Source organism: Schistocerca americana, chromosome X, assembly GCF_021461395.2.
Source record: "Schistocerca americana isolate TAMUIC-IGC-003095 chromosome X, iqSchAmer2.1, whole genome shotgun sequence".
NCBI classification, from domain to species: domain Eukaryota; kingdom Metazoa; phylum Arthropoda; class Insecta; order Orthoptera; family Acrididae; genus Schistocerca; species Schistocerca americana.
This window is the reverse complement of record NC_060130.1, coordinates 964,129,060-964,152,969: the sequence shown is the minus strand read 5'-3', so window position 1 is coordinate 964,152,969 and position 23,910 is coordinate 964,129,060. Positions and strand designations below refer to the sequence as shown.

The 23,910-nt window shown below is 42.4% G+C and overlaps 1 protein-coding gene across 1 annotated transcript in view; it reads right to left on the bottom strand.

Annotated features, from left to right (window-relative positions):
• LOC124556422 overlaps positions 1–8,157 on the bottom strand; it is a 962,508-nt gene extending 954,351 nt beyond the window's left edge. The window contains exons 1-2 of the mRNA XM_047130380.1: positions 8,133–8,157; positions 7,658–7,828 (exon numbers count right to left, since the gene is read on the bottom strand). Coding sequence (XP_046986336.1) covers positions 7,658–7,828; positions 8,133–8,157 — 196 coding nt within the window. The remainder of the gene's footprint in view (positions 1–7,657; positions 7,829–8,132) is intronic.
• Between the last annotated feature and the right edge of the window lie 15,753 nt (positions 8,158–23,910).

Here is a 23,910-nt window from a genome sequence, read left to right as displayed (position 1 = left end):
TCCATGCCCGAGGCAGGATTCGAACCTGCGACCGTAGCAGTCGCGCGGTTCCGGACTGAGCGCCTTAACCGCGAGACCACCGCGGCCGGCCCAATGAATAAAGTGTTTGTACAGTCCGTGCATTTCAACAAGGTAGGATCCAGTGTGGCGGCCTGTCCAGGAGGTCATCGTGATAGTACCGCTCACTGCAAGTTTCAAATGATCCCAAGCATGCAGAATCGTTTTGACGTTTGCAGACACCGCTGGCCATTCCGTTCGGTTGTTTCTACCTCCTGGAGGTAGCCACAACCAACTCGTGCGTTAATGTCTGTTCGTGCGTCATCGGCTTCAAAGACGAAGTCGTAAGTGTAATGTTGACAGCAAAGCTTCAGGTCCTGTCGTGATATTGCACCGCTCCGAAATTACCCTCGATAGCAATGAGAGGCTTCCGACATTCGTAGTTGACAGCGGTCCAAAACAGGATTGACCCACCTCCCCGCTAAATTCTCGGGATGGCATGCTTGAGACGTGCACACACTTGTACGTCATTAGGCGCTTCACTAATACTACACTCGGCTGTGACGAGAACTCTACAGGTTCCATTTATAGTGTTTCCTTGCCCACCTTCGTCATTCAATGTTGCTTTGTGGAGGGCAGGGGACGGTTGTTTTGCTCTTCGCACTGGACGCCTAGAATACAAACTTATAGACGGTTGGCAACAGCCGTACCGTTAACCTCCATAAAAGTCAGCGCGCAGTTCAGTTGCCTACAGGTCTTAAATATGGGTAGCGATCACTAGCTGGTTGGTGTTGTTGTCCGTGGCCGACCATTACGAGGCAGAATTTCACTATTTTGTGTCTCACAACAGCAGTAGAAAACACTGACGGAAAGAATTTCGCAGCACCAAGAAGAACTTTTACGGTATGAACGAAAGTTGGTAGGCGTGTTTCTACATCTGAAAGATAATGTCTTATCAAATATCGCACCAGTCGTATGACCGTGGCGCTAGTAGCACCACTATGAGAATGCAAATCAGTTTTTCTTTAAATACACGCCGTAAAGGTCGTGAGCAACCGTTACCTTTGAGATCGGACGTGGTGAGTTGATGTTAGTCGACAATGCCTTTAAGGTGACAAAGACGTCTTTATCAACACCTCACTGAGTTTGAACTAGGGCGTGTAATAGGGTTACGAGAAGGCGAACGTTCCGTCTGCGATACTGCAGAAAGACTTGGCAGGAATGTAGCCACTCTACATGAGTGCTGGCAACGGTGGGCACGATAACGTACAGTCGCAAGAAGATCCGTCTCCGGACGGCCACGTGGCACCACGGATACGGGAAACCATCGCCTTCTGCGTATGGCTCTGGCGCATCGTACTACATCTGCAGCAGGAACCTAAGCAGCAGTTGGCACCAGAGTGACACAACGGTCACAAACCAGTTACGTCAACGACGGCTCCAAGCCAATCGTCCTGTAGCGTGCATTCCACTGACCCCAAACTACCGCCTTTTGCGAGACAGCAAAGACCAAGCGAGAGCTCATCGATGGGCAGGGTAGCGGTCGGTCGTGTTTTCCTGATAGCTTTCTACCTCGGTGCCACTGATAGCCACGTGTCGGTAGAAGGAGGCCAGTTGAGAGCCTGCAACTAATCTGTCTGCGTGTTAGACACACCGCAGTTATGGTCTGGGGAGGGATATGGTATTACTGCAGGGGCACTCTCGTGATTATAACACGCACCCTGACTGCTAAATCGTAAGTCAATCTGGTGATTCGACCTGTTGTGCTATCATTCATGAATAGCATTGCAGAGTGTGTTTTCCGACAGTATAACGCTCGACCACATTCCACTGTAACCCAACAAGCTCTACAGAGCGTCGACATTGCCTCGGCCTGCTCGATAACCAGTCGAGCACACATATGACATCATCGGCCGACAATTCCAGCGTCATCCACATACAGCATCTACCGTCCGTGTATTGACCGACCAAGTGCAACAGACATGAACTGGTAAACCACCAACTGACAACGAGCACAATGCGTGCACGTTTGCATACTTGCATTCGTTATTCTGGCGGTTACTAATGCACCTGCATTTCACATTTGCAATGGCTTATCTCGCGCTTGCATTAACTTGTGATCTTGCAATGTTAATCACTCACACATGATACCTAGACAAATGTATTCCCGAAATTTCATCTTTTGATGTCGCGGTTTTTTCCGTCAGTGGCATCGTTGTCGTGTACTCCAGTTAGGCGGGCAACTTTCCATACTGACTAACGCAAAAATAATCGCCATTGTAAACAGTTTGTATATAAGGCTTGACAATTAATTTTTTCTGACTATACGGAGGTCTTGGTGTTACTTTTTACGTTACTTCGGTGAAGTTAAGTACTAGTGTCATTCACAGAAAAAATCGTTTTTTATTTCTGGTGTGGTCCTTCACTTTTGTCTGTTATCTATATAAGTTTTAATTTTAACTTTAAAATACCATGCTTCACACCGGCAATCTGATTGTCGATTCAGCAAGAAGTTTTTACTAAAGGGGAAACATCTTTGTCCAAACTTCATGTGTGGGAAAAAATTATCTTTCCTCCTCCTCCCGCAAACGATTGCAACACCCTGCACATTTGCAAAACAAAGGTCTACCACCATCGATAATACGATGTTTACCATGGGAAAGTCATCTTCATAGTATTTCTGGTTGACTTCATGTTCATTCTTACTCCTTAAGAGACATGATTCGTAAACATAGATAATATCTCATAATTAATAACTGCCGATTCTTCATTCATTCTTTTTAATATGTGCACCGACGTAATTTAAATTCTGTGCACAGATCGCTAGTATCCTCACATGCTCTTGTCCGTCCTCTTCTGCAATACTGCTGCGCGGTGTGGAATCCTTGCCATATAGGATTAAAGGAGTACGTCGAGAAAGTTCACAGAAGAGCAGCACGTTTTGTATTATCGAGAAATGGAGGGGAGAGTGTCACTGACATGATACAGGTTTTGGGGTGGGCATAATTAAAACGACGGTATTTTTCGTTGCGGCGGAATCTTCTCACGAAGTCCCAGTCACCAACTTTCTCCTCCGAATGCGAAAGTGTATTGTTTTGATAATAAAATAAGGAAATCAGAGCTCGCACGGAAACATATAGATGTTCGTTTTTTCCGCCTGATGTTCTGGAATAATGGAGAATTATTGTGAAGGTGGTTCGACGAATCCTCTGCCAGGCACTTAAGTGTGATTTGCAGTGTATCCATGTAGATGTAGATGTAGATTCTACATTTTTTTACCCGGAATCGTAACGACGTAGACAACTTTAGGAAAATCACTTCTTTCGATGTCAGTGAAGACGAATTATACTGACGTACTCGCAGACCCTAGGAATCTTTAGTACAGACATCAGCGCACATAATGGTACACGAAGAAGTCTTAGTATTCAATATGAAAATTTATTGTCGTGTCCACAATACCTCAATAACTTCAATATTAGAATTATTGCCGTGATAAACTGCCCAGTGAATAAAGATGAGTACTGATAAAAGAAATAACTGAATGCTCTATATGCTCCAAGTCTTACTTCCCGCCTTGGTTATCAACCTGAAATAAATGAAACCTAGCTATTTAAGAATGGAGTCAGGCACTGAGACCATCTACTTAACCCAGCGTTTGGTTCCAACAGAAGAAAACACTTTGTGAAATTTAAGAACTTCTTAGTCCCTTCGCAGATTGTTAACGATAGGAACCATTTACGGATTGTGTGGAGCAGCGCCACGCAGTTAGTTTGTATCGGCGACGCACGGGCTCGCACTACACGATCTTAATCTGACGTGCCCGTGTTGCGCACTCGGAAAGTCAATTTAGTGAGTCCGGCCTGAATGGTGGTGGACTTAATTTGGTACATCCTGTAGCACATTATGGTGACTGTTAATCGATAGCCCACTAAGCTGAAGCTCGTTAACGCCTTTATTAGTTTACTATACTGAAAGCAATAACTGGCGTTATCGCCGACGCTCAGCTATGTCCCACTAATTACCACTAAACTCCTGGGCGGCGCAGTAAAACGTTCGTTTTTATCACACATGAGCGTGGTCTCAAATGGGAAAGCTGCCAGTTAAGAAGTTAACCTGCAGCTACAGTAAATGTCCGCCATACTCCCGCATGTCATAGTTGATATGAAAGTGAGAAGGAGCTATGATTAGGAAGCAATTTTACGAAGCAAATGGTGGAATTGTAAAGTGTGTCCTAACTGCTACAGGCAGAAAGATACACGTACTTCACAGCAACATTTGTATCGTACGATTGGCTCTATGAAAGTGGCAGGATTAGATTGCGAGTGATATTTGCTTCCTATGTTGTCTCTGGACACATAAAGCACAAGGTTAAAGCATTAGTAATAGTTTGATTTTTCTGTTGCCATCGGTAAGACGCATGTAAGAAGAGGAAAGTAATTATTTCAGAACGCTCACTCGGAATTAGTTTTTCGTGTAACTTACAGGGTCTTTAAAAGTAACTCTCATCATACTTTCGCGCTATCTTAATAACCTTAAAATAAATAGAGGCGTTCGAGATTTGGTATCACTAATGCGTCAGTCTGGAATCGATTTTGGTCTGCTTATGCTAGTTATTCGGCTTTACGGCAAATTTCTAATCACTTACTGCAAGTGCGTATTTTTTAGCACTGTATGTGTTAGGACGTACGCGTATTTCCTGCATTAGCCTCATTTTGCTTTTACATTACTGTTCAGAGTAAATTATTAAGTTTATGTCTTTTTAACATAATTGTGTTCCTGTTTTACGACGTATGCTTCCCAAGCATGTACTGGGCCACTGTATGTCAGTATCTCTACTCACGTTGTGTTTTATTTTAGGATGGCAAATATGCTTCTGAGTTTCGTTTACGGTACTGCGTGGCAACTGTATGGCCACGAAGCAACGTCATGCCAACAACATGGCAGTTACAAAAAGACATAAAAGAAGCTTTGTTTACTCGGCTGCTTTCACAACAAAGTATCATACAACATGCGCACCAGGCGCGTGTGCGTACACACACGCAACAAACACACACAAAATTAACTATAGGATCATCTAGTGAAATGCGTATAGAAGAGGAACCAATGCAAATATGTTGATGAAAATATTTTGTGGGTCCCAGCTACACAGGGAGAATGATCATCATAACGAAATAAGAAAAATCAAAGCTCGCACGGAAAGGTTTAAGTCTTCGTTTTTTCAGCGCTGATGTAGAGTGGTAAGATGGAAAAACAGTTTGAAGATAGTTCGATGGACCCTCCGCCATGCACTTAATTTTAAATTGCAGGGTAATCATGTAGATGTAGATGAAAGTACAATTCTTATTTAGTCATCGGAAAATACGCACATTTCACTATAAACTTATCTCTAAGATGGACTAAGATCGAACGTATTGCTCATATGGTGACTGTGTTTTCCTTAAAACTTAAAGAAAGAACTGTATCACTGGCTCGCGAAGAATGGTCTCAGTACGGATGCTGAAAAGAATGGTCATCATTAACTCTCTATTAATTAGCTTGTTTAAGAACTTATGCTGACAGATGCGGCTGGCTATTTCAAAATCTGTTCGAGATATGATGTACCCTCTTTTTGAAACAGTTTCTGCGCGAACAAATTTTTATATTTGCGTTAGTTGGTTTCTTACGCAGAAGTTTTACACATTACCTAACAGCGATAACCGTTGTATAAAAGTGCTGTCGACAGTATAAGAACAGTGGACTGAAAAACCATTATTTAGGAAATTGTTTGAAAAGTAATACTGAACCTATGTCCAATTCATGATTCTACAGTGAATATTAATAGTAATGTTATAAAGACCATTCTGTTTGACTAAGCCCTGAAGATAGTAGTGTGTATCGTTATCTGTCATATTTATGCAAGTAGTTTATTCTGCTCTAGCTGTCAACTCCAAACTTAACGTTAACACATGCAGGTGTCAGACTTCATTGCACTCGCGTGTGGCAAGATATAGGTTTTGTTCGTCCGTTAAAATTACTCATAACTACTTTCTTAAACAAGGATGTTACTCATTTCCATGCCTAATGAGGCTAGCGACCGTTTTTCTTTTTTATTCTTGGAACAGTGTGGATAAGTAAATTATTGTTTGTTACTGTTTGAATATCTACGTAATTCCGACTTTCACTTCCGATAAGCCACTTCCGTTAGGTACAATACGGTCAACATAACAAAATTCCTCTCAGAGGGTAACACTGCTCTGCTTCTTCACACTATAGTTACTTGAAGAAGAATAATTTCATTATACGCACTTCAGCTTTGAGGTTATGGTATAGTAGTAGCAGACAGAAGTGTTATAGGTGGCTTTTCCGAAACAGGACTACTTTGTTCTGTTGGGGCTTAGTACGTAATAAGCCAAACTTGGTATTTGATTGTATAAGCTACGTAAATACGTATTGCAGTGTTATAAACTGAACTGATCACTGATTGGAAATGGTTTTGTTCGTCAACTTGGAGACCATTTGCAGCCTTTCATGGACTTTATGTCCCCAAGAACGATGTCATCTCACCGGGTCACAATTGTTCGCAATTGGTTTGATGAACATTCTGAACGGTTTGGGCGAGTGACTGGGCCACCCACATGAATCCCATCGAACATTTATGGGATACAATCGAGAGGTCAGTTTGTGCACAAAATCCTGCACCTGCAACAATTTCGCAATTATGGATGGCTGTAGAGGCAAGAAGCATTGCTCAGTATTTCTGCAGGGGGCTTCAAACGACTTGTGGAGTTCATGCAGCGTCGAATTGCTGACTACACTGGGCAAAAGGGGATTCGTCACGATATTAGGAGGTATCCCATGACTTTGTCACCTCAGAGTTGTTGCGTGTTTAATCCTGCTGCCAGGACCGGAATATTGGTCTGGCGGCACTGTGCAACGCCTTCTCTGCCGCAGTAGGGAGCTGAATTACGTCGTTCCGTAGCCTGACACTTCACTTACTCCGACCTGGCAGTACGACCGTCTTCTACGGCTGCCGACGCCGAGATATACTCCACGCCAGTCGACCGTTCGATGTGGGCCCACTGTCGCGCCTATGCCGTACGCTAGCTGCTGGTCCACGAGCTGCTGCTACATCCGACGCTTCTGGAGCTCGAGCTGGAGCCGCCTACAAGGTGATTTTCTCTGGTACCGGGCCTCTCTGGTGTGCTTCGGGTTCGCAGCCTGCGCTCCATTACGCCTCGCAGCTGACCTACTGCCAGAGCCGCAGCCTGACGCGTCTCGAATCCACGTCACCAACCTTTGGTGACCCCGCTTGCCAGGCCGGCGAACACGTGCTGTCGCAGCCGAACTCGCCACCTTATGCTTTGCTGAGGCAGACATTACAGCCGGGTCAACGCACGCCCTCGAGTCGCCGCCTTCACAACTTCGTGAGCTTCTTGCTAAATAAAGAGTGTATTTTCCATTTGAGCTCCACTGATTCCACGAATGGCGAGTTACCGATGTTATGCAGCACATCATCCTACATTCAGGCTTATGAGACGACCATCCTGGCGAATAATCGAGGTTTAGCCCACTAAAATATAGGTATTACCCTCTTTGTGACTGCCGATTTATGCTGACGTGATCAGTTTTTGACGCCAGGCTGTAGTAAGCTTTTCCCAACGTGTGGGTAACTTTGACTTACCCTTCTTGAGCACGAAGATGCAGGGGTGGTCGAAGAGGAAGTCCCGGAAGGAGTTGCACTCCGGGTCGACGTGCGGCTCGCGGCAGAGGCAGGTGGGCTTGAAGAACGGGAAGGCCTGCAGCGTGCGCAACGCCGCTTGGCACTTGGTCACCGTCACCGTCGAGCACGCCACTGCAACCGCATCGTACAATATGATGAGTAACACTGACAAATATGTCACATTTTATTTGTAAATAAGCTGCATGCAAACCGGAAACGGACTTCGTACAAAAGTTTATCAGGTACCACCAATCATTCATTACCAACTGAAATACGATAACCGTTTTTTTTTCATTAAAAGAAAAAGTTAATTTTAAAAATAATTCGGAAATCTTTGAATAATTGTAACCTTACACTGCAAACTCCTAAAAAATTGATAAGACACTGAGGGACGCCGGTACGGCACGCAGGCCAAAAAAATAATAATAACACATACTGTCCGCCGGCGGCCTCCGCAGCATTCCGTTCCCCGGGGCGGTGCAAAATCGTTTTAAACTCTCTATCTCCTTCAAAAACCACGCAAAAATTCTGAAATTCTCGTGTATCGTGTTCTGAGTATGTTAAAAATCTGTTAACTTTAATTACGGCCAGAGCTTATCTTTTTTTCTTTTTTCTTTTTTTGTTTTGAGCGATTGAAGTTTTCCCGACGGAGAAATAATTTCAAACTTGGCGAGTGATACCTGGAAAACTGTATAATCTCACAGAAACACTTTTTGTTTTCCATTCCTTACCAAAATACCTCGTTCGGCAATGGGTCTTCCTAATATTTTGTACATCATTTTGTTATGAATAACTTTAGAAAAACTGTGTTTATCTGCTATTTTATCAGTACCGACTTCTTAAAAACCATACATTTTAATGCATCTGTCTCCAGCAAAAATTATGTAAAAATGATCGTCGCAGAGCATAGGTGGACTGGATTCACAAGAAAGGTCCCTAATCAACTTTCAGTGCGATATAAGGACCACTTGAGACACCATATTGCTTTGTGCCCATCTTGATACTGAACAAACGTTTTTTATTCATACCTGGTATAGCAGAAATGAGATACTTACAACTGGTAGTTGGATACAGTTGGAATTCGTAATCGTGTAAGTGATAGTTTTGGCACTGTTTCTGTTAAGTTGCTATGGGATTTAGTGAAAAATACTTTTTGACAGCACTGTAATAGCATTATGGGAACGTCGCGATTCACAATGACAATTATGCATGAAATGTCCTCTTTTTATCTTACCGCATCAGTATTGAAGCTGCTCTGAAAACCATACAAATTTTTGCTGCCCTTAACAACCTCTCAGGAATACAGGAGACCTGCGAGTATTTCAAGATATTGGTTGCTGACGTCTGACTGTCCACGGGTTGCTGACGGAAATGTATGGTTCTCAGAGTATCCGATGATGCTTGATACTTTGTACATATTGAATTTTCTATATGCAGTTCTCCTTGTGCTAGTTTGTTGCTTTCTGAAGTTACTGTTCAGCGCAAAAGAACATAAAATATGCTTCAGAGAACCACAGAAACACAAAATCTGCATTTCCCTTGTTTTTAAAATGAATTGGAGAATATTGTTAGGTTTACTAAACATGTTCCAAATATTTCGAAATGCAATAATGGATGTGAATTCTGACCAAAATATTCTGAAATGCTTCCGACCAAACAAAAATCTCTTTTTCTTTTACTTCGAATAATCGGACTGATCAAGCATTGACGATACCATAAATAATTACATATTACCGGAGACGGACGCTGACGTCACGCTTTTGGGTGAACGTGTGGCAACGTCAGTGTACTAGAAGTGGACGTGCTCAGCGTCTGTAATACTGGGCAACCAGCCGCTGAACAAAGAATAATAGGGAAACGCATTCTCTGATACAGTGCCCGATAGCGATATATTCGTATTGATTTTGGTTGAACCTTTCCAGTATGGAGATGAGAAAGCCAGTGAATGCTAATTTCTTCGCTACAGAATGAAAAAAACTCGTATTTACAAATTCTCATTTCTTAAGTTTAAATTTGAACTTCATAAACATGGTTCTGGAGAACAGCAGTTCATCCTTACATCCAGTTTTACGGGGATTCACTCAGTCGTTTAAGTTCTACACTCTTCGGGAACCATATTGTGGGAGCAGTGGATAAGTTGTGTCTCTCGTGTGTGTCACATATTGTACAGTTAATCCAGAGGACGCGAATGCACACTTGTGTGATGACTGTAGGCTCGCAAGTATCCAGTTCGAATTCTGGTGCTGTAAGGCATTTTCAACTGCAGTATTTTTCTGGGAAGAGGAGAAGGATTGTTGGTGTCAACGAGTCTTTAATCGACAGCCTTGGCTTTGATGTCCTATAACAACATACCATTTAAAGAGGTACTGTTGTGTATGTAAGTTACTGAACCTGAAAATACTGAATATGACATTCACTGGGAGGAGTGACATCTTCTAATAAGACTTAAATTTTTGGGTTAAGTCTAACTGAAAAGGTTAAAAATTTGTGGAATCTGATGGAATCATTTATTAAAAATAACAAATATTTTTTTCAGAATTTTGAAATATAACGGCCGGCCGGAGTGGCCGTGCGGTTCTAGGCGCTACAGTCTGGAACCGCGTGATCGCTACGGTAGTAGGTTCGAATCCTGCCTCGGGCATGGATGTGTGTGATGTCCTTAGGTTAGTTAGGTTTAATTAGTTCTTAGTTCTAGGCGACTGATGACCTCAGAAGTTAAGTCGCATAGTGCTCAGAGCCATTTGAACCATTTGAAATATAACGTAACTAACTAGATTACAATTTTTTAAAAGTTTGGCGTAAAGTATCCCCCACCCCCCTCTCCATTCTTAGCAGTGCTAGACTTAAGAACCACCTTCTCGTTATATGCCGGCTTCCATCTAATATCGCCGGCAAAATCAACAAGACCACAAAGATAAATGACAGTCAGAGGTTTTGCACGTTATTCGCCTAATGCCATAAGCAAAGACGGAGCAGCGTTTCATGCGTCGACCGTCTTCGCTGCAAGATTCAGGCAGTGCCTTGACCTACTTTTCCTAACTGCAATTCTAGAATTAAACATCGCGGGCTTGTATCATTATACGATTGCTTCCCCACAAAAGTAACATGCAGGAAGCAGGGTCAAATGACCCAGATTAACATAATATTACGAAATAGAGAGAAGAAACTTCAACAAGTGTTATCAATGCCAACGTGGTGCAAGTCCGTGGGAAGCTGAAAAAAAGATCTTTTCGAACGGTGGACCATGGAACGTTCAGCTGTCATAACACAGCTCGTGCAGTGCTTGAAGATCACACGTTACGTCCAGCATTCTCAGTAATGGCAACAATTAGGCCATCGGTCTTTCCCCACGTGCAATGCCCCTCTAGTACGTTAATTCTAGCTTCCGAATGACGCTCTTCAACCCCGGTGTGTAAAGAGGACCTCTCCGTAATCCTTGAGTGCGTCGACAATCATGAAGAGCAGCAGCACTATTGCTGTTGTTGACGACTGAAGCCTGGCTCACCTTATCCAGACCCGTGCTAATTGTCTTCAGGCGTAATGCACACTGATGCTTGTGTTTCAACCCTACGTGGCCGAATCAGTACCGGCGCCTAACCGCAAGTCATGACACTAAAACAACTAACAACGCAAACCCAGCAGCGCACAGTCTGAATATCAGTTCTGTAAAGTTGTGTATCCACACGGTGAATAATTTTCCATCTACACTGGCTCTAGTAGCAGAAGTGTAATTATAATCAACTTGCCGATTAGGCGACAATCTGTGCATTGACATCGGTATATCTGAGAGCTCCGAATATCTGGTTAAGTACGAGGCCTGTTCAGAAAGTAAGCTCCGATTGATTGCCAAATTGAAACCACAGTGAACATCAGAAATGTTTTACTTGTAACAATTAGCTACACCTTTCAGCTACTTCTCTACGTAGTCGCCGTTCTGACTTAGACTTTTGTCATAGCGTTGTACCAACTTTTCAATAGCCTCATCATAGAAGGCAGCCGCCAGTGCTTTCCGCCAATTCTCCACGCTGGCCTACACCTCGTTGTCTGTGTCAAAATGTTGTCTTCAAAGACAGCGGTTCATGTGACCAGAGATGAAACTCAGGGGGAGACAATTGCGGACTGTATTGTGGGTAATCTAACATTTCCATTTGAAAACGATGCAGGAGCATCTTCATTGCCCCTGCAGAATGCGGCTGAGAATTGTCGTGAAGACGAAACAGCACGACAGTTATGTAATGTTAGCTGCATAGCTTCAGGCGAAATTTCTCACCAGGCCCTCGTACTTGGCGGCAGACACTATTTTCTAGACATCTTTACGCACTCACTGCGAGCTCAGAAATGAGAAGAGCGACGTGATGCTAACTGGTGTTATACTAGAGACACTACCCAACACATCTGTGCAAAGCTTTATCGGATTTTCATAGTCGTTTCCATTTCGCGACCGATCGGAGCTTACTTTCTGAACGCCCCTCGTATATTGCAGCAGCTCCACTCTCTGCACTTGTCAGAAGGATTAGGGTTTAACGTCACGTCAATATGAATGTCATTAGGGACGGAGCATGAGCTTGGATTTGAGAATATTGGAAAGGTAATCGACCGTGCGTTTCAAAAGGAACTAGCCTAGCATTCGCATTAAGAAATTTACGGAGCCACCATCATTCCGCTGAGAACGCAGCGTCTTACCAATGTGGTACATCACCTGGTCCCATCTATCAGGGGGTTTATCTCCGGATACGATTTATCTCCAAATGGGCTACTCTTTCGACAGACAAGCGGAACGTACATTATCCCCGTGGCATCACGATACGTCGAGAAATCTGTGACGTGTAAATATGGTGAAATAGTGGCGAGGTGGCCCACATTCACGGCCATTCCTGCACCCACATTCCATAACTAATTAAGAGTGATGACAAAGAACTCCAATCCAGTGCTTAATGCAATATTAGTTTTCATCTCTCAAGTAACCGGAATACGAGATGACCGGGAGACACAGGCCGACTGGCCGAGACTGCCGACGGTGAGTCGCCAAAACCACTGGAAGAGAACAACTATGGACAACAACGAAGACAATAACGACAGCTGGAGACGGATACGGCAGTATGCAGATCCGAAGAGTGAACCAAATCGAGAGCCTAGACGTAGCAGGATCAAGAACCGACAACGAAGCATACTATGAACAACACAAGAGCGCAATCGGAACACAACTCTGAGCCCCTGCGCAGCCGGCTTTAAAGACATGATGGGATGTCTGTAACGTCGTATACATACACAGCATCGGCGGGTATGTTACGAGGCTTGGTATGGTATATAAGGACCATGAAGAGAATCTGACGATGGGTGATCACTACGAAGGACACGGAGATGCCGCCAACTCGTGTGAGACAGCATAACTCTTTGTGGGCTTCCATTTGTCCGGCTGGACGAATCATGCAATAACCAGATGTGTAGCGCTATTGAATGTGACAGTGAGTCGATGCTGGGACAACGTGGGAGCGTGATGGAAGGTTTCGTTCTTCTACATCTGACCACCAAAAGGGAGGACCTCCGTTCTATGCACCAAGCATATCGTAGCTCCTCCACATTTGCGCCTGCCTTCTGAGAACAAGAAATGGAGATTCTGTGTCACCCCACACCAAAGGTCGGGAACTAGGAAGCAAGTCTAGGGAATTATTGTCCCATGTGTAAGCTGCTGTAACGCCAATAACACCATAACACAATTTACTGAATGTCGAGTGGCGAAGTGACCAGGACACATGTCAAGTGTTCAGTGACGAATCTCTGTACTGCACAATCCCGGATGACCTCCGTCGGCGAATATGACTGTGATCTGGGGAGAGGTCCCATTAGTGATACAGCGATGTTACTCCTGTATTTATGTGGCCAGCAAGATCCCCGTATCTGTCCCCGACAGAACATGTGTGGGGCCAGCTCGAACGTCAACAATGCTCCAGTGCCACTTCAGGACATCAAGGACCAGTTACAACAGTCTGCTGAAGGCCAATTTACCTCGGGAGAGGATACGGCGGCTTTGACACCCTAGCCAATCGAATAAGTGCTTGCATCCAGGCCAAAGGATTTTAACCGTCGTATTGATAAGTGGGCCCATACTGTCAATTTATTAGTAAACTGAACTCGATTTTGCAACCACGTAATAACGTATTCTAAGCCCTCGACCCATGAAGTTTCATTTAGTTTCCTCCTCCATTCTGGCTGCTTCTCTGTTTTTGTCAAGCACTATATTTACTATCTCTCTCTCTCTCTCTCTCTCTCTCTCTCTGTTTCCCTAGCTGTCTCATTCCCATCTTGGTGCTAGTGTGTGAGTGTTGGTGTATGTGTATGCGTGAGCAATAAGTAGAAAATGAAATATAGACAGAAAACGTGTTCTGTGCAAGCCGTTTTTCAGCACAAGTTAGCATGTTTTGAGGGAAAGTGGCAGACGTAAATGTCAATGAAAGTCCTGCAGGCAGAAACCAAGATACGCTCTTACTATTGCAGAAGCAGGCACAAAGCACCGACCTGATAGAACACACCAAATATTGAAGTTTGCCTTTGGCGAGTACGACTGCGAATCTTTCTCCGTAGGTACGCTGTTGTGTACCTTTCACTTGAGGCGCGGCGGCAGCCGAGTGCGCAACGTATTGGACTTCTGTAGTCGGAGATGGCAAATGTTGGTAACATGTGCATAGAAATTTTTGGTTCTCTTGCCCGCAACTCAGAGGAATGCCATTGTTCCTAATATGTGTTTAGTTAGTTCCTTCCAAACGGCGGATATGAACTATTAAAGGAAGTTTTATGAACTGTGGAAACACCGAGGGAAAAAAAAGAGTAGCAGGCATATGGAAATATGAATGGTTTATCAACGCAGAATCATTTCTATCGGTTTTACTGACTACTTTACAGACTTGTATATTTCTCGCTACCCAATTACCGTATTCTACGTGAGAAATGTACTATGCTCAGCAAACATAATGTTCATTATTGTCTAATTTTTTAAAGCTTGCAGATCTATTGTAAAGGCCGTAAATGTGAAACATCGTGTTCATCATTTATACAATATACGAAATGATACCAATCTAGAAAATGACACTTAGCAATTGTATACCGTATTTTTTAGTGATCGCGCTGCATCGCACTCGTATCCGTTCTTTACCACATTAAAGTTCTTTATTCTTTGTCTTTTAGTCAATGTCTTTGTGGAACGAAATGATGTTCTGAACTACTTTTCAGTTTCTCTCCTTGGTATCTTGTACGAGAGCGGTAAATACACCTTCTTAAGTATTCAGAGGAGAACTACTTAACCCTTTGACGGCTTCGCGACATAGACATTCCTCTGCATTTGTGTTTAATGAGCCGCTGGTCTGTACGTTCGCTCAGACCCCGGAAAAACGGATCTCCCTTAGACTTCCCGTGACAAAGTTAACGTTTAACGTCTCGTCAACATAATCGTCACTGAAAAACGAAAGACTTACTGTGCTGAACAATGTTGGTGTTACGATTCGGTCGTGTCCTTATTTAGGAATAGCTCCGGTATTTGCTAGAAATGGTTTAAGGGAGACATATAAATGAAAGTAAAGGTAACGGAGTGAATACGACACCTACACCTTCCAAAAATAAGCTTTCTGGCTTACCCATTGCGTCACCTCAGTTATTTTGCCGATGTTTTCGAACTACTACAATGCATAGTGAAGGGTAGAACACGGTTGTAATTCGCAAATATTATGTGCTTACGCAGCTATAACCGATATACACACAATACCGTGCTACCCACACTTGACTGGTACCTAATTCGCAGCACTATGCCACTAAATACTGCCGTACTACGTACTTTTTTCTTCTTTGAATATAGCAAGATTACTTTAACGACGTATACAATTAAATCGGAAGTTACTCGACAGTAACAACGAAGTCCCGTCACGAGATATATGCTCTTTACGGTTCTTTTGAATGTACAAACCTACATCACTCCTTATTTTGCATCAAACTTAGAGAGACTGAGACCACGTCAACTCTTGGAGTGTGAGTGAGGTACGAGAATGCAAAGAAAACGAAAAGGAAATTCTACTTATGAAGTAGAGTGCAAGCTCTGTATTCCTCAATCTACGTTTTCATCTCAATATCGCTGTTATCGCAGCGACACATTAGCATGAGCCGTGACCACCAACGTTTCATAATCGTGAGTGGCTACCATATGACTGAGCTATCACATCCAAGAGCTAATGCACTCGTTTCCTGAGGGCAGTGAGGCACTCATTCCTTTACCAGCAGAATTCTGATCGTCTTCCAGGTTCGAGAAGTCGCGCATTACATTATTAACGATTAGAAGTAGTCGCCTGACCATGAGTAACCCCACCGGTCGTATTAGTTCATCGCGATATTCATCTATGGCACAGAACACATCTGGCTCTGAATTTTACTCGACAAGAACACGCGATGAGTCTTTTATATATTTGACAGATCTTTGGGGAACATGGATTTGGTTCATGATATAATTCGCCATGGAAGAATGAGAGGAGGCTATTTCCACTCGTACTTCTTCACCTACAAAGTGATGTATTCCAAGAGAACCATATGCACGCCCATATGACAAAGAATATCGTTATGCATTCTAGAAAACAGCATATTCCACGAAAAGCAGCATCAGTAAAAGCATTTCTTCGACCTTCTCTCTAATACTAGTCGTTGCGATGCTAAAAGCGTTAGAAGTATTCATTCTGCCTCTCTCTTATTCGACATTCTAGCCCCTGTGCTGTAAATGATCCAAATTCATGACCTGGGAACATCATTTGTATCAGAGTGAATCCATAAGCTACGATCAGATTTTGTGCTTCATGTGTTTCAGGTGTCATGTATTCATGTCAAATTTCGGATCATGAAAGCAAAATAATGCGTGACTGAAAAATACATGACATATTTGTTATAATTAGACTCCGATTTTTATGGAGCTATGATAATTAAGTTTTCTACACAACATCTGCCGTGAGCTTATGCACAGGGTAAGAATAGATATATTAGAAAAGTAAGAATAGAGCGATTGAACTGTATTATCCCAAGAAATAAAGCTGGTAACCTATTGGTTTCAGTCATTATGACGATGTGCATGAAGTAAAGAAGTTACTCAAGCAATGAGTATCAGCAAATGGGTTCTCAGAAAACAGTATACACTGATCATACAGAACATTATGACCAAAGACCTGCTATCGATATAAAACGTTCCAGGCGATAGCAGTCACCTGGCGAAGAATGACTGTTAGTCAAACACACGCTTGGAGCATGTAGTATCACTGGGCGTGCTGTACGTGTGCTGGATGGGAAGGCTCGCGATCAGCTTGAGTTTGATAGAGGGCGGGGCGGAATGTGATGGCACGCAAGCTCGGCACGAACATTTTGGAAACTGCACTACCCGTTAGGTGTTCGTCGAGTGCTGTGGGTGGTGTATTCAACACGTGACGAAATCAAGATGAAATCGTGTCCAGACGTCGTGTGGTTGGGCGGCCATCCCTTATTACAGATGTCTGACGTCGTAGGCTGGGCAGACTGGTAAAACAGTACAGATGGCGAACTGTGGGGCAATTACCATCAGGCTTTAATGCTGGGCAGAGTACGAGTGAGTCTGAACACACAGGGCACCGAACACTCCTGACGATGGGCCTCCGCAGCCGAAGACGCATGCGTGCGACAATGTTAACACCACGACATCGACAACTACACCTGAAATAGGCACGTCACCATAGGCGCCGGAAGTTGGCGCAATGGCAGAGCGTTGCGTGGTCTGATGAATCGGGATACCTGCTTCGTTATGCCGATGGGAGGGCGCGAAACCGTCGTCTTCAAGGGTAAAAGTTCCTTGAGACCTGTACTGGTAGCTGACTGCGGTTCCATTACGCTCCGGGGAACATTCACGTGGGCATTCAACGGTCCACTGCAGCTCGTGGAAGGCGCCATGATAGCCAAGAAATATCATACACTGATTACAGACCTCTCAGACTCCTTCATAACGATCACGTTTTCCGACAGCAGTGGCATTTTCAACAAGATAATGCGCCTTGTCATAAGACCAGGAGTGTGATGGAGTATGTTGAGGAACACAGTGGCGAGTTCCAATTGATGTGCTGGCCACCCAGCTCGCCAGATTTGAACCGGATCAAACACATTCGGCATGCAATTGAAGATGGCATCAGAACTCATCCACCCCTCCTCCATCCTCCTCGCCCATCCCCTCCACGGAATTTACGGAGTTAGGTGACTTGTATGGGCACATGTGCTGGCAACTCCCTCCAGCGAGCTACCAAGGCCACATTGCTTCCACGCAAGAGCAAGATGATAGTATGTTGCAAGAGAGCTGATTTTGTATGAAAAATAAATGACAGTGGCTGTCTTGTGATAGCGAGGCTCTCTCTCGTGGCCAACGTGCAAATGAGATATATTCACAGACTTACGAGTCTCAAACATCATATTCTATGAACGATGTCATATAGATAAAACAATTAATTAAATTTTTTAATATCCTTATTAACTAACTGCTTAATGTGATCAAAGTGCATTTACTAAGAATGAGATAACTAAAGGCAGACAACTTGTAACGCCGAAAATGCATATCCTCCTATTTCCATCTATTGTACTATAAATTTTTTTCCTTATTTTGTTACCTGAAGAGATGACATTTCTGTGTCTTTATATATTGTAATTGTTTTACTATATATATATGCATTTATGTCGATGTATAATTGGTTTGTTTTGTAAATATTATTTGCATTTTTACGCTGGGTCTGGCCTAGGGAAAACTATGCTATCGAACGATTACATCGATAGGTCGTGTGGAGAAACAAAGTGTTTAGGATCTTTGGTAGCGTTAACTCTGCCGCATGGAGCGCGGGCAGAAGAGTCTGGCTGGAGTAGGGTGGTGGAGCAGGTGTGTTGTGTGATGCTCCCGCGGGTTGCCGCGCTTTCGGGGTTTGGCAGCATGTAATTGCGCTCGACTTGCTATGATAATTTCTGACACGGTGTCGCGGACGGGAAGCATTAGCTGGTGCACATCAAGAGCCCGTTTCGCCTGGTGACCGTGTCGAGAAGAAGTCGCGCCAACATCCAGCTTCTGCAACAGCGACGGCCGACAATGAGTGACTGTCGCCACCTCCTCGATCGACGACTTCAAACCTTCAATCAACCAACAAGGAAGACTAAAAGCACGTAAAGTTTTAGAACTGTATGGCACACCTCAGCTTTTAAAACTGTTGCATCCCAAATATACAGCAACTTAGCATGAAACTTTGTTGCTCATTGGCCCAATTGCATTACCAAGCAGGGTCCCTTCCTTTTCCGGAATGAACCCAAGTGTCGATGAAATTCATACGCCAGCATTAAAGTAATATCATTCCGTTTCACTTCTTTAATTTCAAAGTTCAGTTAAAGTATTCATAGCTGGCTACAATATTTAGATTACATAAGCACAAATTAAGAGTGCGTGTTTTGTTACCATATTTTAGCTTACCTGTGACTGCAGCTCAGCTTGGTACGTACTAAATTTTACTACTGTTAATTGTTCAGAATCATTTAATTCAGGTTCAAAGTTAAATCTCTTATTTCTAAATTGCGTAGATTCAAGTAGGTTTTTAAATGATTGTTGAGGTAGCCCAAGACTAACCTTATTTTATTGAATTTAGTAGTGCTTCAGAAACAAAGTTCACTATTAATTTCAGTCACTAAATTAACTTTCAATTTTCCGGTTTTATTAATTCGTTTGCTAAATTAAGTCAGAGTGTAGCGAAATTTATTACTTCTGACAAACATTCAGTTTTCACACAACACGTGTCAACCTTCAGTTGCCACGCTTTTAGTGCTAATTATATGTGCATTAATCTTTTATTTTCAGTTATTATAGTAGTTGTCCATAGGACTGGCTACCGTAATTTTCCCGAAATCTCAAATATCTAATTAACGCCAATTAATTGTTAACGTAACGACCGCACATTTACTTTCTTTATTAATTTTACCATTTTCTCAAAATTAATTTACACCAATTTCATTTGCTTTTTTCCTTTCATTTAGATGTAACCCTTTCCTCCCTCTTTACCGACAAATTAACTTCGGTGACGATTGCTTTTCCCAAATTTCCATTAGGTGCACGCGGTTTCATTTTTCACTGTCATTAAGGTCGATAAGTGAGGGGGAGGTTACAAACTGTGGGCTGACAGGGACTAAAAGCTAAGTCCATTGCCTTTCACGATCAAATGCTCTACCAACTAAGCTCAAGAACGATTCACAACTCGGCGTCACAGATTTATTAGTGATTTGGCCTATACATCTTCTCCTACCTTCCAAACTACACAGAAGTTCTCCTGCATAGCCTTCAGGATTAACATTCCTGGAAAAATGATATACGGGATAAATGGCTTAGCCACTGCCTGGGGAATTGGTAAGGTAAGAACAGACCGATTGAAGAGTATTACTCCAAGAAGAAAAGGTGGGATGTTATTTGTTTTAAGACATTTGGCTGCGAGAGACAAAGGTCTCAGGCTTGAGTCCCAGTTAGCCGCAAAGTTTTAATCCAAACAGAAACTTCAAACTACCCGCAAAGCATAAATTCATGCATGTTGCATTTTAAACATTTTTTTTTAGATTGTGACAGTCCAAGTTGTGATAATAATCAGCTTCGTGACATTTTTCCAAATTTCCTAGCTTGGTGAAAGTGTTTACGTACATTCTTCCGTAATTCTTATAGATTAATCGTTTGATCTGAAAAAAAATCTTTATTATCTGACAAAAGTTAATCGACCAACATGTTTACCATTAAGTTCAAATTATTTATGATATTGTGGGTAATAGTTACTGTAAAATAAAGATCCTTGTGGTTCAGAAGTAATACTCTCTGCTTTGGATTTAATAGTATTTAGTTTGAAAGAGTATTAATTGCACTGGAGTATTAACACAAATACTGATTTCATAAATTTTATAAACATTGTGACGTATAATTTGAAGCAGATGTGTTTTTATTTGATAATCAGATGTAGCGATAACTGGATGATACTTTCCTCGTAGTGGGCTTGATCATCTTGATATTCAATAATACTGTATGTTTATCTATGACATCTTTCTGAACACTATTATTCCGGTGAATTATTCCAATCATTTGAGAACAAAAATAATAGAACGATCGTTGCTATTAATAATTTCAAAACCCTGTTCTGTTTTAGTCGTATAGTGTGAAAATATTTTCCAGTGATTGTTTTATGAAAACGCAGGTTATCGCCTTCAGTTCTTCAATAGTAACTGTTCAAGGAATGTAAGGTAAGTTTTGTGCTGATGGTTTTCGATTACATCTCCAATAAAACTGTCATGGTTTGTATCATGAAGATTAGGACAGATAACCACGACGAGATTGTAAATTGTGTCAAACGCTCTTAAAAATTAATGTGACAATTACAGACATCAAGTATTGCGAATTTATTTACCAGAAACATATTCCCCGGCGTACAAATTTCACTTAAAGTACCACATTTCTGAGTCACCATTTTGAATTACTACGAAATGCAAGGATGCTCTGATCAGTGACTTTCATTAATCGGGATTCAACTAAAAAAAAAAAGGGACACTGATTATACTTATTAAGGAATTCTAGAATCTCTTTACATGCTTATAACTTCTCAGGAATTGAATAAGTTAAGACTACATATGATGCTGCATTGCTGGGCACTGATATAAAATATGTAGTAGCACTGTCTCACTGAACTGTTACCATAATTCGTCTGATAGGACATGACCTCCCACCTAGGTAACTACTCATTACATTCTTTATTTAGGTCCAAATAACAGCGGTGACAATCCCCCTTGCACAGGTAGATGCTATAAGCAGAAGGATTACACGCAGTCTCAACAACCTGTTGTTTTACTAAACTATTCATACTATTTGGATACATGTAGGCTCTTTTCTGTTTCTGTTGCAACTAATTTATGAAAATGTGTGCTGTGTGATTACTTCACAGATGTTTTGAAAGTTGGATACTACTGTAAACTTATTCTTTCTACATATCACTAAAAATATCGGGGCATAGTTATCACAGCTCTATAAGTGGCTGTCCGTTCAGTTATCCTGCATCTCCGTGACGCTCGCCGCGAGTAAAACAAACCAGCCCTTCTTTGTATGTGTTCTGTACGGATCGTTAGTGTTTTGGTAAGAGTCCTACAAAGCTGAGCAATATTCTAGGATGGGTACAGATAAGTGTCTTGTAAGCAATCTTCTATGTAGAGTCATTACATTTTCTCTGGTTTCCTATCAAAGAAGCTTTACGTATGGCAGAGCCTATGTGGTAGTTGCATTTCTTATTCTTAGCAATTGTTACACACCAGTATTTGTATGTGTTGGTCTGTTCCAATTTTGACTCCGGGGTACTGTACTTGTAGGATACTACATTATTTTTCGTTTTATTAAGTGCACAGTTTTATATTTCTGACATTCAAAGCAAGCTGTCAATATTTGCAACACTTTCAAATCTTATCACGATCCAACTGAATATATTAAGCAGGTTTTTTCACACGATACTTCATTATAGATAACTGCGTAATGTGTGAAATGTCTGAGATTGCTATTCATATCGTCTGTAAGGTTTTTAATAGGCAATATGAACAGCAAGGGTCACAACACCGGAAGTAGCTTCAACATCTTTGATGACTTTCCATGTAAGATAACACGCAGCGTCGTCCCTACCGATAAATCCTCAATAGCCGGCCGCCGTGGTCTCGCGGTTCTAGGCGCGCAGTCCGGAACCGCGCGACTGCTACGGTCGCAGGTTCGAATCCTGCCTCGGGCATGGATGTGTGTGATGTCCTTAGGTTAGTTAGGTTTAAGTAGTTCTAAGTTCTAGGGGACTGATGACCACAGCTGTTAAGTCCCATAGTGCTCAGAGCCATTTGAACCATAAATCCTCAATAGAGCCACAAATTTCGTTTGATACCCCTTACGATGGTACTTTTGATAATAAGCGATGATGTGGTACTGAGTCAAATACTTCTCGGAAATCGATAATTATTGCATCTGCCTGACTGATTTGACGCACGGTTTTCATAATATCATGTGAGAAATGCGGCTGACCGATTCGTTACGAGAATGTCGGTCTTGCAAATTGGCATGGAGGAGGTAATTTTGTTCGAGAAACATTATTATGTTAGAGTTCAGAATATGTTCTAAGATTCCACAACAGGCAGATGTCGAGGATATTGGACGGTAGATTTTTCGATCACTTCTGCTACTTCCCTTGTAGACGAGTGTCGACTGTGATTACCAGCTACGGCACAGCTTTTGTTCCCTTAATTTACTGTATATTAAGGTTAAAACAGAAGCAAACTCAACCGCAAGGTCTGTATAAAATGTGACAGGGATTCCGTCAGGCCTTGAAATTCTGATCAGTCTTAGCGATTTCAGTTGTTTTTCAACGACAGTGACGCTAATACTGTAGTTATATCAATATCATTCATCTTTTCAACGATGGGACAGTTAACCAGCGGCAGTAATCCCTGATATTCCTTTGTAAAGGGACGATTGAAGATGGTGCTCAGAATGTTATACCTTTTCTGTCACTCTCTGTTTCAGTCCTTGTATCATCCAGGATTTTGACCACTTACAGTCTTTACACGTAATCAGAATCGATTGTGATTTTTGGTCGGTCTTCCGATGGGATTCCGCTACGGTAGTCGTTGAACGCTTCACGCAATACATCTTTGACAAATGAGTTTCATTTTGCATCACTCTACGTATACTCATATTGTTTGTTTTATTAGATACACAGCTATCCTGTGATTAGTCAACAATTACTCTAATCATGAGCCATGCTTCCTTCTTCACGCTCCTGCTCAGAGCCAAATATATCACATTCCTCTTTCAGACAGCAAATGATTGCCTCTTTACCTGTGTCCTGTACGTGGCAATCTTTCTACTTGCCTCAGTTGCCCTTTATACTTTTTAAATCGTTGTTGTTACAATCGACCCTCGAAAAATGATAGCAGTTTCACTGTGGACATCCTCAAAAAGAATAGGTATCCTCCAGTAATGACGGTATGATTGGGAAGCATACGTCCCAGCGAGCGAATTTTTTTCTGAATTATTAGTTTACGCCTGGAGGCGAGTCTATAGGTGAGAGAGGCATCAAATTATACATTTTTCCCAGCCATGATGCTGAGACTTATCCGAACTATGTCGCATGCAGCTTCAATTTGAACGTCGG